The 17,219-nt window shown below is 38.8% G+C and overlaps 3 protein-coding genes across 5 annotated transcripts; 2 read left to right on the top strand and 1 right to left on the bottom strand.

Annotated features, from left to right (window-relative positions):
• Positions 1-1,326: 1,326 nt before the first annotated feature.
• On the bottom strand, positions 1,327-11,526 carry LOC124326264. Of its 3 annotated transcripts, XM_046784992.1 has the most exons (7): positions 11,181-11,526; positions 11,031-11,111; positions 10,523-10,671; positions 3,853-4,013; positions 3,570-3,764; positions 3,187-3,480; positions 1,327-3,114 (listed from the first exon to the last, which is right to left on the bottom strand). In XM_046784992.1, exon 7 carries the CDS (start codon positions 3,112-3,114, stop codon positions 1,957-1,959), a length of 1,158 nt encoding a protein of 385 aa, XP_046640948.1. In that variant the 5' UTR covers positions 3,187-3,480; positions 3,570-3,764; positions 3,853-4,013; positions 10,523-10,671; positions 11,031-11,111; positions 11,181-11,526; the 3' UTR covers positions 1,327-1,956. The 3 variants fall into 3 exon arrangements, with proteins under 3 accessions (XP_046640948.1, XP_046640949.1, XP_046640950.1); XM_046784993.1 differs by lacking the exons at positions 10,523-10,671; positions 11,031-11,111; positions 11,181-11,526 and adding an exon at positions 4,546-4,569; XM_046784994.1 differs by lacking the exons at positions 10,523-10,671; positions 11,031-11,111; positions 11,181-11,526 and having other exon boundaries at positions 3,841-3,932.
• On the top strand, positions 5,045-17,147 carry LOC124327749. The gene is made up of 21 exons (XM_046786745.1): positions 5,045-5,132; positions 5,190-5,287; positions 5,378-5,431; positions 12,723-13,181; positions 13,258-13,417; positions 13,477-13,634; positions 13,699-13,903; positions 13,972-14,132; positions 14,209-14,374; positions 14,433-14,608; positions 14,667-14,832; positions 14,903-15,069; positions 15,133-15,298; positions 15,356-15,519; positions 15,579-15,735; positions 15,803-15,972; positions 16,046-16,211; positions 16,298-16,464; positions 16,541-16,709; positions 16,771-16,928; positions 17,004-17,147. The coding sequence occupies exons 2-21, from the start codon at positions 5,234-5,236 to the stop codon at positions 17,145-17,147; spliced, it is 3,387 nt and encodes a 1,128-aa protein (XP_046642701.1). The 5' UTR covers positions 5,045-5,132; positions 5,190-5,233.
• Positions 5,439-9,904, top strand: LOC124326050. The gene is made up of 18 exons (XM_046784647.1): positions 5,439-5,779; positions 5,837-5,993; positions 6,050-6,207; positions 6,272-6,476; positions 6,540-6,706; positions 6,785-6,956; positions 7,022-7,197; positions 7,267-7,432; positions 7,506-7,672; positions 7,737-7,905; positions 7,963-8,132; positions 8,203-8,356; positions 8,421-8,587; positions 8,656-8,815; positions 8,896-9,062; positions 9,139-9,307; positions 9,372-9,529; positions 9,605-9,904. Exons 1-18 carry the CDS (start codon positions 5,468-5,470, stop codon positions 9,746-9,748), a joined length of 3,138 nt encoding a protein of 1,045 aa, XP_046640603.1. The 5' UTR covers positions 5,439-5,467; the 3' UTR covers positions 9,749-9,904.
• Positions 17,148-17,219: the final 72 nt, after the last annotated feature.

The raw sequence follows: 17,219 nt of genomic DNA, 5'->3' as shown, positions 1-17,219 counted from the left end.
TTAATAGAATTTGTCTATCAGCCTTATTCTCTATTCATTTAGCGTCAGGTAAGTCTGGTCCCCTCTTTTTTTCATTCTTTCCTTTCCACCCTTTCCTTCCCTCGGGCACGATTTACCCGTAAAGGCTATCACTATGCCACATGAGGCGAGCCAAATAAAAATCTTCTGTTCACGGCACCCCTTCACACTGCAACGCGACGCAAAGGGGTCGGCTTGACCCATACCTTTGCATCTTAATAAGGTCTATACCGATTCACGGTTCTCACCCAACCTCTACACCAAATATTCGAATTCGAAAAACCAAATATTCATTATCTCCGTGAAATTTTGGGTCGATTACTCGATTTCATATGTTTTAAACGAAAATCAAAATTTCCTGATATTTTCTACTAGGCACGAAATCGACCCCAAATTTCACGAGGATTCCGGTTCTGTGGTTCTTTTTAACGCCATATGAATATTTATAGAACTATTAGCTAATTTAGAAACCAGAAGTAAAAAAAAGCACACTATAAAAATCTAACAAGTGAGCTTTGTGCCTTTGTTGGTGGAACAGTTTCTGTCAGATAACACAAAAAAAATAAATCAGTAACTGACAATAGATGTTTTTAAAGATAAGCAAAGGACCAGAAATTGATGTTTCTGGCAGCTGATAAATTTACCCGAGGCTATTGTAACCCATTTACTGTTAGAAGAAAGAAATGTTTACTACTAAGTTGCAAACAAACCTCGATTGACACTCAATTGAAATAAAATAACAAACAATATTAAACAGAGAACTGAAAAATTGAAATACTCACACACAATTTTTCTCAGTGTATGGTCATCACCATCAATAGTAATCTTTTGAGGAAGTAGACCAAAGCCAAGTAGTCCCAAGCCAAGTTGAGACATGTCTCACTGAGTTACTGGTAATCAGCTGCTTCTTGAAAGGGAACAAAACAAATCAAACACTGTAATTAAGTCACACTTTCCTAATTTCACAAATTCCAGAAAATGTCTAACAAAAAAGTCTTTAATGTAAGCATAAGCATGTAATCATAGCAACGGTAGGCGGCAGCCATTACTGTTATCATGTCTCAGAGGCACCTGGTGGCAGATTTGACACCTTCTTTTGGTTAACTGATTATTCATAATGTTACCTGACAGTTTAGAAAAAAATGAGTAGGATTGTCCATTTGTCAACTAAAATTTATTTTCCACAACTATTGCAAATTTGGCTGGTCTTTATTTTTTGTTTTTCTAATTCAGCTACCAGTTTCAAAAAAGGGCGTGTTTCCCTGATAAGTTATTGCTATGCACGCAACAAAAATGAATTCAATGTAATTAAATCAAAGAATTCGGTTGCTATTATTTAATTCCGTGCCATACAACGTTTTTAATTCATTTGTTTCTAACTCTAACAGTCAGTCAGGTTATGAATCTGACTTAACACATAAACAAAGAAACGCAAACAAAATTTAACGGAATGATGAGGACAGATGAAATATGATAGGGATTTTACACAACAGTCTAGATATTTAAAAAACGATCCCTTATTTAACTCAAATTCAAATGAAACACACGAACATGACAATGTTTAAAACTTCTCTGTGTTACGGATTAATCAATAAACAAAAAATGCAGTAAAGAAGACGCTTAATTTACCCTACCCGTTTTCGCGGATAACGTTGCAAACGAGCAGTTTCGATCAATTCAAATCAAACGAGGGATTCAAACACGCTAGAATGGATCAACCAGAACCAAATTTAATGGAGACCTGGACAACGCCAAATCGTAGTTGTTGCTGACAAATTTGTTGATTCCGTTCTTTGGACACAATCGGTAACGATATTCATCCCGCACCGCTAAAATGAAATGGTTAAACTGGTATACAATACTACTAACATATCTGTTTTTTTCGTAACATCTATCTGCACTTATTAAAGCTGACTTGTATCTTCTAGTAAGTTGCTGCTACTGTTGCTGAGACACGTTTAGATTGATATTGGCACGGGAGAAAGGCAAACGACTGTTGACGGGATTGTTCACAACATTGATTTGAGACCACCCAGGAAGACTTTGATATAGTAGTTCAATGCAACGATCCAGACTTAATGGCACCATGTCAGATATTTGTTGCAGTTGTTGCATGAGTTCGTTGGGCATTCGGATTCGGTTCATTCCCTCTGTTGTCTCGGAACTGCACAAAATCGAAGGGAGCATATTCATTCCGCTTCTTGGCACGGTTCCGAACTGTTCCTGTTCAGATTCTTCAATCCATGGCACATTAGACCTCAAAACAGGGTTGTCGCTTGGAGGTTCTGGTTGTTGTTCCTGGAAGGATTGGCAATTTGTTTGCGCGAAATGCGGTTGAATAGGATCGTCTATGTCATGACATGGCAGTAGATTTTTACAGAAGGGATCCGTGGTGAAATCGCAATATGGAGTCCGAGCTGACAACTGAGTGCCGATAGCAGGCACTGATGTGAATTGCTGTCGCTGGTGCCAACACTGGCTCATGTTCTGGGGACTCCATGGGCAAGCCGTGGTCGAATCGATTCCTTTCTCCTGAGACTGTAGTGTCGGGTTTTGAGCAGGAACGTGATTTGTGGAACTAAGAGGAACACACTGACAGGCATAAGAAGGGTTGTTTTCATTCAGTTGTTCCATCATCTTGCTCAAAAGAATCATCTGCTGTTGTTGAAGTGGAATCGGATCACCAGACATCGGATCATGACTCAAAGGCGTGGAAGTAAATTGTTGCAATGGCATTGTCAGAGCATGACTTAGTGTTACCTTTGCCTGTTTGTGTTGTAAATATGTTTCATACGGGATTTCTTTAAAGTACAACATTATAGCATCTGCGAGTTTACAGTATTCGGAGAGCGAATCGGAAATGTCGTACATGTCACTCTCCAGTTTCACAACAAAACCCACTATATCATGATGCTCCAACAATTTGGCGTAGACATCTGGAGTAGGTGCGATTGCCAGAGCGATTTTATGCCTTGTATGGGAACGCAGTTCAGTGTCCAGCGATTGTTGCCACTCTTTGAACGGTTGAACAGAGCTGTCGGCTGCGATCTGAATTGGTTGAGGAGGCAAGGGAGTTGTTGAACCAACCGTATCCATCTACATGAGTAAAAAAACGAGTTTTGGTTACACAATAATCCAATGGTTGAAAACGCTGACTAGAAAACATACATTGGCTCATTAACGGAGGTGCAGTTCGAGTACGAGCAAGCTGCAAGCCGGGGCCAACTGAATGTCTTGTTTCCGGGGGGACCACGATTAGTGACACCAACAATAGGGAACCAAAAATAGGTTGCCCAATTTCTATTCCTGAAGGTTGACCAGGTGCATTAAATTTTGATGAAAGATTGATTCCAGCTATCAAAGCGTTTTTCAAAAGAATCATCGACCTTTGCTGCTGAGGTAATAAAGGCATTAGCAAGCCACCCCGCACAGCACCACATTGGTTCAGTATTAATGAATTGCCTTAATTGATTGACATGACAATCGAAAATAAATTGGGTGACCTACAAAACCAACTACCGTAATATAATGAAGGCCAACAAGACAGTTACCTTCATTAAAATGTTGATTTTCAAGATCAGTGCAGAGTGCATAGAACGAGCCGCCAAAACTGCTACAGTCTTCCCAACCAGAAATTTTCTGACACGAAGGCTAACACTGAGCTGTACTTGACACGGTTTCCCCTTCTAGAAATTCATCATGTGGTTGAAAACATTTTTCATTTTCTGACAGTGTGGAAGAGTTCACTATTGTATAAAAAGGTGTATAAATAAAAACATCAAAAGAAATATTCAGAAATTTGTTATTGAAGGACAATTGGACCTTTTCATTAACCTTTTTATCACGTTGTTGGCACTTGTGGGAAGAAGAGTGAAATTTTCTGTTGGATCACCTTATGTAGACAGTTACTGTTCTATTAGTTATTCCTGTGGTGTAGGTGGTAGGTCCCGTTTTGGACCATTGGAGACTTGATGACAAATGGCTTGAGTATGTTCCTGTATATTAAGTGGAATGGTTTGATTTGAAATTACAAAAGCAATCTTGATTTTCAATACATCTTTATAATAAATAAAGATAAAGATTCAATACAATTTTGCATTTCTCAGTCTCGTTGTTGTTATCTAAACACAAAAAACACCACTAAGATTATAATACAAATATAATTGTTTGAGTGTTAAAACTTTTCAAAGCTGAATTGGGGCAAACATCTAAAATGTGGCAGAAAAAAACAACCATTAGGCAAAAAGGAGCAATAGCTGACTGCAAGAAGTTGACAATATCCTTTATAACATATTGGTTGGACATTGGTCAGATACAAAATATTACCCTTTTCTTATTGAAGTCCCTATTTTGTGACAGGCTGACAGCAGCAAAAATTCCAATGGTAGACCTTGCAACTTGTTCATTTACTTTTAGGAAACAATTTGAAAAAATCAAGCATGGTCACAGAAAGTACATTAAACACAACGCATCATTTGAATTTCATCTGACTAAAAAAATGATGAACGAACAGGAAATAACAGTGACCTTTGGACGATTTGAGAAGAAGGAGTGAAAATTTCACTGTGAAATGTCAAATCCAAACGTCTGTCTGCTGGCTAGGGCTTGAGCTGCTACTAGTAACTAGTGTAAAATTCTTACACGAGAGGGAGCGCGCAATGTAAGCATTGCATATTTGCAACAACAACATATTGTCAACAACGTTAAAAAATTGTTTACCACCTATCAGCATTCATGTAATCCTATAAAGTTTACTTAGAATACACGTACACGTGAAGCACAAATATGAAAACGGAACGAAAATGTCATTATTAACGCTCCGATTCTTTGACAGACCTTCCGTTTGCCGAGTTTACCCGATAAGGACCACCTGTCCAGCTGGACTTCAATGCAACAGAACGGTCTGAATTGGTTTTACTCGCTCAAAAATGTTAATATAAAGTGGGACTTGAACAAATGACGACGTTTCTGGCAACGTTTCACGTTCAGTTCAGTTTTTAGCTCCACCAAATGGATAACCTTCAGTTTACCGAGGTTACCCACCATTTTGAAACACCTGTGCAGCTGCATTTCAGTGCAACACGACAGTTTGGATTACTCGCTTAAAAATTTAAGTATACAAACTGTGACTTACAAGTGACGACTTTTCTGCTAACGTTTCACGTTCACAGTTCAGTTTTTGCTCCTCCGCCTCTACACGATTAACCACAGAAAAATGAAATTGCTGGGAATCCTTGCTCTCCTAATCGTCTACTTTACCTTCACTGTGGTAACAAGCTGAATCTGAGCTCATCAGAATTATTTCGTTAATGGGTTCACTCATCAGAATTATTTCGTTAATGGGTTCATTTTCTCACAGAAAGCTCAGCAGTCAACGTCCAAGATAACAACGTCCAAGACAACAACGTCCAAGGCAAATGCCACCACAACTTCAAAGATCACGCCAAAGATGAATGTTACAACAACGTCGAAGAAAACTACGACTAAGAAGACTTCCGCTACTACAACTCTTAAACCAAGTGTTACAACGACTGTAAAGAGAAATGTTACGACAACTACCCCTAGCCCGGCGAACATTCCGAAATTTTTCGTGTGTCGTGACACGAACTCTTCCGCAGCTACAGGGATCCTCCTGCCGTATCGGAATACAACAAGTGGCAAAACCAAGAACTGTAAATTTTCCATCGTCGCACCACCTGACCAACAGATTCAAATTACTTGCTCGACTATAAACATCATAGACTATCCCAGTTATTTCCGCGTGAGTTGTGTTAATTAAATTTGTGTGATTAAAATTGGCTATTTGTTTACAACGTAGATCGCTGAGTACGCCGATTACGGATCCGAAGTTATAGTGAACCGCGATTATTTTTCAATCAACAACAGTTTGTCAGTGACAGCATCATTTGACTACCCGGACTGGTTTGAATGCAAGTGGACAACATTACCCAAAGATAATACGACCAACTTTAAACGTAAATATTTTATTTATAGTTTTGATTTTTTAAAAATTATTCTATTGAATCTTTAGTTTGCCGTCATGCCGAGGCAAAAACAACAAACGGGATAATCCAGCCTTTGGGAGGAGATACGACGCCGGATAGAATTTGTTCCATCACCATCGTCGCTCCTTCTGATTATCAGATTGAATTCTCATGCTCTTCTCTCAACTTTTCTGGCTATTTATTGGTAAACTTCACACAAACACTGACAATATCATGAGATCGCACTTTTACACTAATTAATTTCCTAGATTGAGAATGTCCTCGACGGTTCCGCTAATTCTGCCAAGGGAGGAAATCTCAAATACAATAGCAGAAGCACCTACGTAGAAGTATTAGGCAGGAAATATTATTCAATCAACAACAGGATGACCGTGAAATCTTCGTTCGGATACCAAGCCAGGTTTAATTGCTCCTACAGGGCAATACCCAAGGAGATAACAACTGAATCTAAATGTGATTTATAATTCAGATTGATACGTTAACGTAAATGCTGATTTCTGTGTTTCGATTTTTCAGTTTGTCGACACGCTGAGGCTACAGCGGCTAATGGAACCATTTCACCAATAGCGGGAGACACGAGATATGTTAGAAATTGTGCCTTCCACATCAAAGCTGCTCCTTATCAACAGATTCGAATTATTTGCTCTGCCATCCTCCTAACTGTCTCTGACAGTTATCTGAGCGTGAGTCCATTATTATACGATAATTAATTATCCTATTGACCCAGTGTGATTCACTAAATGAGCCACGTGATTGATTAGATTTATGGGATAAACGAAGATACTGTAGGCAACGGACGTTTGCCCGTTGTAAATCGAACGTATTATTCAACTTCTTACAATGACGTAACCTTAAAGTCTTATTTCGGGAAAAACGACTGGATTAGTTGCCAGTGGACGACCACAACCAGGGAGAATACGACGAGTTTACAAAGTAAAATGTGACCCAACATTTTCAATAATACGAAATTATTCGACGTTTTATTTCCTTGTTACCAGTTTGCCGTGACAGTTTAATCGGAAGCCCCGGAATGACCAATGGAACCATCGAGCCCTTAGCCCAAATGAACACGGTAGAACAAAGAAGTTGTCTCGCCACTATAAGCGCACCTGATGGTTACCAAATCCAGTTGTCTTGTTCGGCCGTCAACATGTCATCCGACAGTTATTTCAGAGTGAGTGGATTTGAGATTCATCTATCCTCCTTTCAACAAGTAAAACTTTCCGAATTGGCCAAAATTCAGATTCTAGGAACGATAGACGAAGAAACACACCCATCACAGGAACTGAACAGAGTGTACACCTCAAGTTTAAGCAATAAAATAATGATCTACTCTGTATTCAGCCAATCAGACTGGTTCTATTGCAAGTGGAATATCGCCCTTAGAGAGATTCCACAGAACTCTAAACGTAACTATACGATTTGGATTTTAAAAATTGTTAATTCGGGTAAGAAATTATTGATTTGCATGTCAATCGGCAGTCTGTCTTCACGCGGAATCGACAGTGGCCAACGGGACCATTACCCCCCTAGCAGGAAATACGGGACCGATGAGAGAATGTCCGTTCGTTATCAAAGGTCTCCCCGACCAGATGCTGCAAATATCTTGCTCTACTCTCAATTTCTCCACGCCGGATGGATACTTGAAAGTGAGTCCATTAAGATAATTATTACATAAAATAAAACACCAACGAAATATTTCTGATGCTCTAGATCTCGGGAATAATCGACTACCCATTTTCCGAAGATTACGCGATTGTAAACCGGATGTACACCGCAATAACAAACAACGAAATAAATATCTACAGCATAGTGGGGAACGAAGATTGGATTGAGTGCAAGTGGACAACTACACCAATGAAGAATACGACAGATTTCAAACGTGAGATCGCTTTGTTCAAAGAAAACCCATAAACTTTAACAACTTTCTTTTCTCCAGTTTGTCGAGATGAAGTGGCCACATCATCTAGTGGGACCATTCAGCCCTTAGTGGGGGATACAGGGCCGAAAAGGGATTGCTACTTCTCCATCCAAACGACTTCTTCTGACCAACAGATTCAAATGTCTTGCTCAGCCATCAAATTTAATAGCAGCGACAGTTATCTATACGTAAATGTTATTTATAAACATTTAAAAAAATCAAGCTCTCGTATCAAAGACAAGTGGATTTTAACGACAGATCGACGGAGCTGTCGACTACCCTTTGAAACTTGTACTGAACAGAATTTATAGTTCATCCTATGAAATTTCATTTGATTCTGGAATGGCCAGAGGAGACTGGATTGATTGCAAGTGGAACAAAACGACCGTGAAGAACACAACGGATTATAAATGTGACATTATAGTGCAAGCAAAAAATGGTAAAAGTATTTACGTAATATTTTTAAAATTTGCCAGTTTGCCGCGACAGTGCGGCTAGAACGGCCAATGGAACCATTCAACCCCTAACTGGTGATCCAGGGCCATTAAGAGAATGTCTTTTTTCCATCTACGCATTCCCAAGTCAGCAAATTCGGATTTCATGCTCTACTCTCAATCTTACTAGCCCTGGGAGTTATTTTACGGTTGAGAATCTTTGTGTTACTGTCGACAAGAATACATCCCAATTCAATGCCATTTCAATTTATTACAGATCTCCGGAATAATCGGAACTGCGAACCCACTTCTACTGAACAGAGTTTATTATTCTTCATATTTAAACCAAATTGAACTTCAATCTGGAATTAATAAAGGAAATTGGATTGACTGCAAGTGGACGACAACACCTGTGGAGATAACGCTAAATTCAAAACGTGATGAGGGATCGTTTAAAATAGTTATTAGGATATAATTTGATTATTAAATGATCGCGTATGAATGGTTTCTTTTACAGTTTGTCGCCACCAACGCGCAACAACGCCCAACGGGACTATTACACCATTAGGGATGACATTGGGAGAGCCAAAAAGAGAATGTGACTTCACCATCAAAGCAAATTTGGATCAACAAATCCAATTTTATTGCTCTGCCGTCCGCCTCAGTTCCGGAAGTTATTTGAATGTGAGCAAACATTATCTGTACACATCATGATAACTTATTCCCAATAACTGCTGGGCTATATCTGTTTACTGTCTAGTTATACGGAATGATTGGACAATCAGAAACTGATTCTGCAGTTACATTAAATCGGGTCTATTATTCAACACGCAGCAACGATTTGCGTCTGAGTTCTAAAATCGGCAGCTCAGACACGTTTAACTGCACATGGGCGACGATACCCTTGGAGATAACATCTCAATTCAAACGTATTGGGTCAATCGTTGTGTGAATTTATGAATTCAAAATTAATTAATTTCCTTTTGGTTACAGTTTGTCGTCACGCAGAGGCAACAGCGGCCAACGGAACTATCACCCCCATAACAGGAGACAAGAGAAGTTGCTTCTTCCTTATCAAAGCCTATCCAAATCAGAAAATTCAGATATCTTGCTCTGTCCTCAAATTGACCAGTACTGGAAGTTATTTGAGTGTAAGTTGATTTAAAAAATCTGGCCAATGACAAATCCTCAAAAATTAAAATTCAAACGTCCATTCAATTACTCAGATCAAAGGACTAGTCAAAGGTGCAAATCCGCCCGTCTTGAATCAAGTTTACACTTCAACTGTTAGTAATGACATAACCTTGTCATCTTCATTCGACAAATTCGACAAGTTCAATTGCAGCTGGACGATTACAACCAGATATTAGACTAGGATGGTTTCATTGCACACGCGTATTATTGATTTAATTATTTCCTATTTAGCACATGAAATTGAGGCCTTTCTTCATTTTCAATTTGGTTTAACTTTCAGTCTTTATAATTATTTCTTTTAATTTTGATTGGAATAAAATTGGTTGTCTCTTTGTGCGTTAACTGTTTAATAATTTGATTGTTGAATAACTAAATCCGAGCAGGCGATGCTGTCGGGATGAGTGTAAGTTCAAGGATACAACTGCTGACTATTGCAAGCACATTTGCACCGACAATGACATTGAATTCGGAAATGGGAGCTAAAGTTTGGTTACAGGGCTGGAATATTTCACCACGAGTTTCACTGTGGGATACTAATTACCACCACACTCACTTTACTGGATAGACTCTCTACAGGAAGAAATCGTCAATACCTTGTAGGAAAATGGAGAGCCTCAATTAGGAAGGGACCATGCCTGACTATCGGGGAAACCATTTTTTTCATCGTCATCAACTACCCGTTAAACTTTTTGTGTGTGACAACGAACGCCATTTTGCTCATTTTGTAACTTTGGTATAAAACAAAGAAATCTGTCTGACGTTGCAGTAAATGTTTCGCCAGTGGACAGTCGGTGAAATTACAGGCACACGAATGACTTTTTATGTCCTATGAGAACGAAAAGCCTAAGATACAAAACTAGTCTCTGAATCGCAGATTTCGCAGTCTCCACCGGTCTCTATGCACATCGATTTTGTGATATTCACTCGAAAATAAGTAAATTTGTGCCTACCTATTTTTTACGTTGCCATGTTGAATTTTTGATCGCCGATTCAGCAAATGGCGACATTCGTACCGGAAAAGCTCTTCAATCGAACATTATTGGCAACAGGAAAGTAAGGTCAGCACACTTGATCACATCAAGAGATCCCATTTCACAACCTACAAGCAGAAAAAGAACTATACATTATTGATCGTCGCAGAAATATCCTTTTTTGCCATGAATAATGGAAAAACAATGAAAATAACCAAAATAATTAAATAACGAAATGAATAAGGCACTGAGCTGTTTGACAGTTTCCCCTCCTTGCAAGTCACCAGCATTTGGTTGAAAATATTTCCCTTTATCTTACAGAGTGGAAGAGTGAACTTGAGTACAAAAATAGATAAACAAAAACATGAAATGAAAAAATACTAATTTTGATTAAAAGGATCGAGGATCGGAAAGTTGGACCCTTCCATAGACCCTGTTTTTTTCACATTGATGGCATTCGTGAGTTTGAAGAAAGAGTACAAGTTACCTGTTGGATCACATTGACATAGACAGTTGCCGTCCCCTTAGTTATTTTTTATGCAGTGTTAGGTGTTGGACTATTTGAGACCTAGAGACATGATGAAAAATGGCTTGAGTGTCCTTGAATATTAAGTAGAATGGTCTGATTTTAATTTACCCACGTAATCTTATCCCAACGGTTGACCTTGCAATTTCTTCATTCACTCATATCATATGAAATCATTTGATATGTTCCAAGCAAATCGAAAAGACTTCAAATTATTAGAACTAACGTGTTTATGTCTCGAGCAAGATGCAATGATCACACAATATTTAGTTCCACGAGTGGCTCTGACCTCTGAGTGGCTGGTCACATTAAACACAACGCTAAATTTTAATTGCATCTTTCAAAAATAAAGAACGAAACTAAACGAACAGGAAATAACATTAAGTCTTGAAAAATTTGAGTGAAAATGTCAAATGTCTCTGTCTGCCTTCTGGCCATCTGTACTACTTCACGTTCTGCGCTATGGTCGCTGTGTTTAGCTCATGGCCATCTATAGTTCACGGCCCATCATCGTACGCTTCTGTGTGGGACCAATTTTGGGTTCCCTGCCCCTTTCCTGTTGCCATAGTACATAGCCAGAGGGTCGTAAGGTTTCGTTTTTTGTTCCACATTTCCGCAGATTTTTCCACCCTTTGGATGCCTGTGTGTCTGACTTGCAATGCCTCATGGTCAGAATCACCAGAAAATAAGCGATTGGCAGTCTAGTTGGTATAGCGGTGGATTCCCATGTGAGAAGTGATAGATTCAAGTCTGTGCGTATAACAATCAGTTTTTCATAATTTTTTTCTTGTTTTTTCTATATTTTTAAAGGGAATTAGATGGAATGCCTAGATTCTGTAAAAAATGCGAGTTTTTTTTCACTTTTTTAAAACAAAATCTGAATTTGTTTTTTTTTCTAAGTCCTTGCCAAAGAAAACAAATTCAGATTTTGTTTTAAAAAAGTGAAAAAAAACTCGCATTTTTGCTCTAGCGTTAAATTCTTACACGAGACAGCGCTTACTGTAGACATTAGCCTTGAAAATTTTTGTTTACAAATTACCACCCATCAGCAAAGACAAATCGGAGCATCCTTAACAACAAAGGCCACAACTCACACATTTCCATAGATAGCGAAAATATTCAAAACATACCCTACTGCATACCCCCCCCCTTTTTCTTAAAATTTTCTGTAATCCAAGGTTGGAAAATAGGACAAATACTATAATTTCTCTTACTTCAGTAGTAATCAACGTTTACTTTGAATACACGCACACGTGGAGAAAAAATATGAAAACGGAACAGAAATGTCATTATGAACGTTCCGATTCTTGGACAGACCTTCAGTTTGCCGAGGTTACCCACCATTTTGAAACACCTGTGCAGCTGCATTTCAGTGAACACGACAGTTTGGATTACTCGCTTAAAAATATTATTAGAAAAACTGTGGTTTACAAGTGACGACTTTTCTGCCAACGTTTCACGCTCACAGTTCAGTTTTTTAGCTCCACCAAATCTACATGATTAATCACAGAAAAATGAAATTGCTGGGAATCCTCGTTCTCCTCTTCGTCTGCTTGGTCTTTACTGTGGTAAGATCCTAAATCCGAGTTCATCGGAATTATTTCGTTAATGGGTTCAATTTTCTGACAGAAAGCTCAGCAGTCCACGTCCAAGTCAACAACGTCCAAGACAAAAGCTACATCGACCGTAAAACCGAAAACGACATCGTCGAAGATGACAACGAAAATTAATCCAACCACGCCCAAGAGAAATGCCACCACAACGTCAAAGATCACGCCAAAGATGAATGTTACAACAACGACTAAAAAGAAAACGACGTCGAAGAAGACAACCACTAAGAAGACTACCGCTACTACAACTCTTAAACCAAAAGCTACAACGACCGTCAAGAAAAATGTTACGACAACCACCCTTGGTCCGGTGAACATTCCGAAATTTTTCGTGTGTCGTGACACGAACTCTTCCGCAGCCACTGGGATCCTCCTACCGTATCGCAACATAACCAGAGATGAAGCGATCAACTGTGCATTCTTCATCGTCGCACCACCTGGCCAACAGATTCAAATTACTTGCTCGACTATAAACATCATAGGCTATATCAATTATTTCCACGTGAGTTTTTTTTTTTAATTTTTTTGTTACTTAAATTACGCTACATTAAAATTGGCTTTTTGTTTGAAACGTAAAGATCGGTGGATCCGTCGAAAACGGGTACTATAAAGTTGTAGTGAACCGCGATTATTATTCAATCGACAACACTTTGTTGGTAACACCATCATTTGACTACCCTGACTGGTTTGAATGCAAGTGGACGACACTACCCAAACACAATACGACCAACTTTAAACGTAAATATTCTATTTTCAATCAGCATGATCACGAAAAACTGATTCTGTTAATTTTTTAGTTTGTCGTGATTTCGTGGCCAAAACGTCTAACGGGACAATCCAGCCTATGGGAACAGATACGGGGCCGAATAGAATTTGTTCCATCACCATCGTCGCTCCTTCAGATTATCAAATTGAAATTTCCTGTTTTGCTCTCAACTTTAATATCAACTTAGGGGTGGACTTTACATGATTCACAACAGCTTCTTGAGATGCCGCTTTAATAACAATTAATTTAATAGATTCAAGGAGTCCTCGACGGTTCTTATTACTTTGGCAAGGAAGGGAATCAGAACTACAATGACAGGGACATCGACGTTACCGTTTCGGGAAGGAAATATTATTCAATCAAAAACCAGATGACTGTGGTATCTTCATTCAAATACCAAAACGGGTTCAATTGCTCCTACACGGCAATACCCAAAGAGATAACAACCGAATCTAAATGTAACTTCTTATTTTTCAAACCTGTCTGTTAACACGAATATTGAAACAGGATTTTTCCCCCCCTACAGTTTGTCGTCACGCTGAGGCTACAACGGCAAATGGAACAATTTCCCCCATAGCGGGAGATACGAGAGATATTAAAAACTGCGCCTTCAAGATCAGGACTGCCCCTTATCAACAACAGATTCGAATTGTTTGTTCCGTTATCACCCCAGGAAGTTATCTGAAGGTGAGTTAATCAGCAAATGTACGATGACAGAATGATGTATTGAAGCAGAACTAATTGAACTGTGTGATTTTATTAGATTTTTGGGATAAACGACAAAGCTTCCAACAATCTGACGGTCAATCGGACGTATTATTCAACTCCTTACAATGACGTGACATTAAATTCTTATTTCGGGAAAAATGATCGGATCAGTTGCCAATGGACGACCACAACCATCAGGGAGAATACGACGAGTTTACAACGTGAAATGTTGCCTATCATTTTCAATAATACGAAATTATTCGACGTTTTATGTTTTAGTTTGCCGTGACAATCTTATCGGAGGCAATCAAACGACCAATGGAACCATCGAGCCCTTGGCCAAAATGAATAAGGGAGAACTTCGAAGTTGTCGCTCCACTATTAGCGCACCTGATGGCTACCAAATCCAATTTTCTTGTTCGGTCGTCAACATGTCATCCGACAGTTATTTCAGAGTGAGAAGATTTGCCTAATTAAAAATTTGGAAAATGACAAACTTTTTTCTAAATTCAGATCGACGGAACCTTAGACTTAGACCAATTCCGCCCACTAGAAGTGAACAAAGTGTACACTTCCAATTTATACAATGAAATAACTATCGAATCTGATTTCAGCCAATCAGACAAGTTCTTTTGCAACTGGAATATCGCACCCCGAGAGAATTCACAGAATTCCAAACGTAATCATACGATTATAAATAGAATAAAATGTTTCGGCTCAGAATCAGTGATTTTCGCTTCAATCGGCAGTCTGTCTTCACGCGATATCCACAGCGGCCAACGGAACCATTACCCACATAGCAGGAAATACGGGAAAAACAAGGGAATGTTCTTTTTTAATCAAAGGTCTACCCGACCAGATGCTGCAAATATCTTGCTCTACTCTTAATTTCTCTACATCTTCTGGATACTTGCAAGTGAGTAAACTTTGATAATCATTATACAAAAGAGAACAAACGACATTATTTCTGATACGTCAGATTATTGGAACAGTCGACTTTACTTCCGATTATGCGATTGTGAATCGGGTGTACACCGCCGCAAGCGTAAACAACGAAATAATGATCATCAGCAATGTCGGTAACGGAGACTGGATCGAGTGCAATTGGACAACAAAACAAACAACTAACACGACAGATTTCAAACGTGAGATCCCTTTTTTCAAGAATCCCAAATTAACTTTAATGAAATTCTTTTCACTAGTTTGTCGCGACGACGTGGCCACATCTACCGGGACCATTCAGACCTTGGCGGGGGATACAGGGCCGAGAAGGGATTGCTACTTCTCCATCAACACGACTTCTTCCGACCAACAGATCCAACTGTCGTGCTCGGCCATCAAACTTGATAGCAACAGTTATTTATACGTAAATTCACATGCAATAAGCTTTCGTATCACCGACTCCAGCTAATTTTTTTTTAACAGACATCCGGAGTCGTCGACTACAACTTACTACAACTGGTACCGAATAGGATTTATACTTCATCCAGTGCAATTTACTTCATTTCTGGAATCGTCAACGGAGACTGGATTGATTGCAAGTGGAACATAACAGCCGTGAAGAACACAACGGATTTTAAATGTGACATTATAGTATAAAAGAAATGAAAAGTAATAAGTAACAAATGTATACATTTAAAATTTGCCAGTTTGCCGCGACAGTGAGGCTAGAACGGCCAATGGAACCATTCAACCCCTAACTGGTGATCCAGGTGGACCATTAAGAGAATGCTCTTTCTCGATCTACGCACCTCCTAATCAGCAAATTCAGATTTCTTGCTCTACTCTTAACCTTACTAGCCCTGGGAGTTATCTCTGGGTGAGTCGTCTGGGATAAGCTTAGTGTTTTAGGCACAACAAATCAAAATACACTCCCATTCATTTGATTACAGATGTACGGAATAATCGACATCGCAAACCCACCTTTATTGAACAGAGTTTATTATTCATCGTATTCGTATTTAAACCAAATTGAACTTCAATCTGGAATTAATAAAGAAGATTGGATTGACTGCAAGTGGACGACAATACCCGAGGAGATAACACCAAATTCAAAACGTGATGAGATTATTTAAAATAGTTATTAGTATATCAAGGGAAATATTCTATTCTTTAATGACCGCGCATCATTACATTTTTAACAGTTTGTCGCCACCGACGCGCAACAACGCCCAACGGGACTATTACACCATTAGGGATGACATTGGGAGAGCCAAAAAGAGAATGTGACTTCACCATCAAAGCTAATTTCAATCAACAAATCCAGTTTTCTTGCTCTGCCGTCCGCCTCAGTTCTGGAAGTTATTTGAATGTGAGCAAATATTATTTGTACACGTCATAATAACTTATTCGCAATAACTGCTGGGCTAAATCTGTTTCCTGTCTAGTTATACGGAATGATTGGACAATCAGAAACTGATTCTGCAGTTAAATTAAATCGGGTCTATTATTCCACACGCAGCAATGATTTGCGTCTGAGTTCTAAAGTCGGCAGCTCAGACACGTTTAACTGCACATGGACGACGATACCCTTGGATATAACATCTCAATTCAAACGTATTGGGTCAATTGTTGTGTGCATTTATGAATTCAAAATTAATTCATTTTTTGGTTACAGTTTGTCGTCACGCAGAGGCAACAGCGACCAACGGAACTATCACCCCCATAACAGGAGACAAGAGAAGTTGCTTCTTCCATATCAAAGCATATCCAAATCAAAAGATTCAGATATCTTGCTCTATCCTTAAATTGACCAGTACTGGAAGTTATTTGAGTGTAAGTTGATTAAAAATTTCCTTGTTATTGACAAATCCACTAAGTTGAAATTCAAACGTCCAATCAATTACACAGATCAAAGGACTAGTCAAAGGTGCAAATCCGCCCATCTTAAATCAAGTTTACACTTCAACCGTTAGTAATGACATAACCTTGTCATCTTCATTCGACAAATCAGACAAGTTCAATTGCAGCTGGAAGATAACACCCAGAAATTAGACTAGGATGGTTTCATTGCATAAGCATATTTTTGATTAAATTTCTCCCTATTTAGCAGATAAAATTGAGGCC

Source organism: Daphnia pulicaria, chromosome 2, assembly GCF_021234035.1.
Source record: "Daphnia pulicaria isolate SC F1-1A chromosome 2, SC_F0-13Bv2, whole genome shotgun sequence".
In the NCBI taxonomy this organism is placed as follows: domain Eukaryota; kingdom Metazoa; phylum Arthropoda; class Branchiopoda; order Diplostraca; family Daphniidae; genus Daphnia; species Daphnia pulicaria.
Note: the sequence above shows the minus strand (reverse complement) of the source record. Positions and strands in the feature narration are given on the sequence as shown.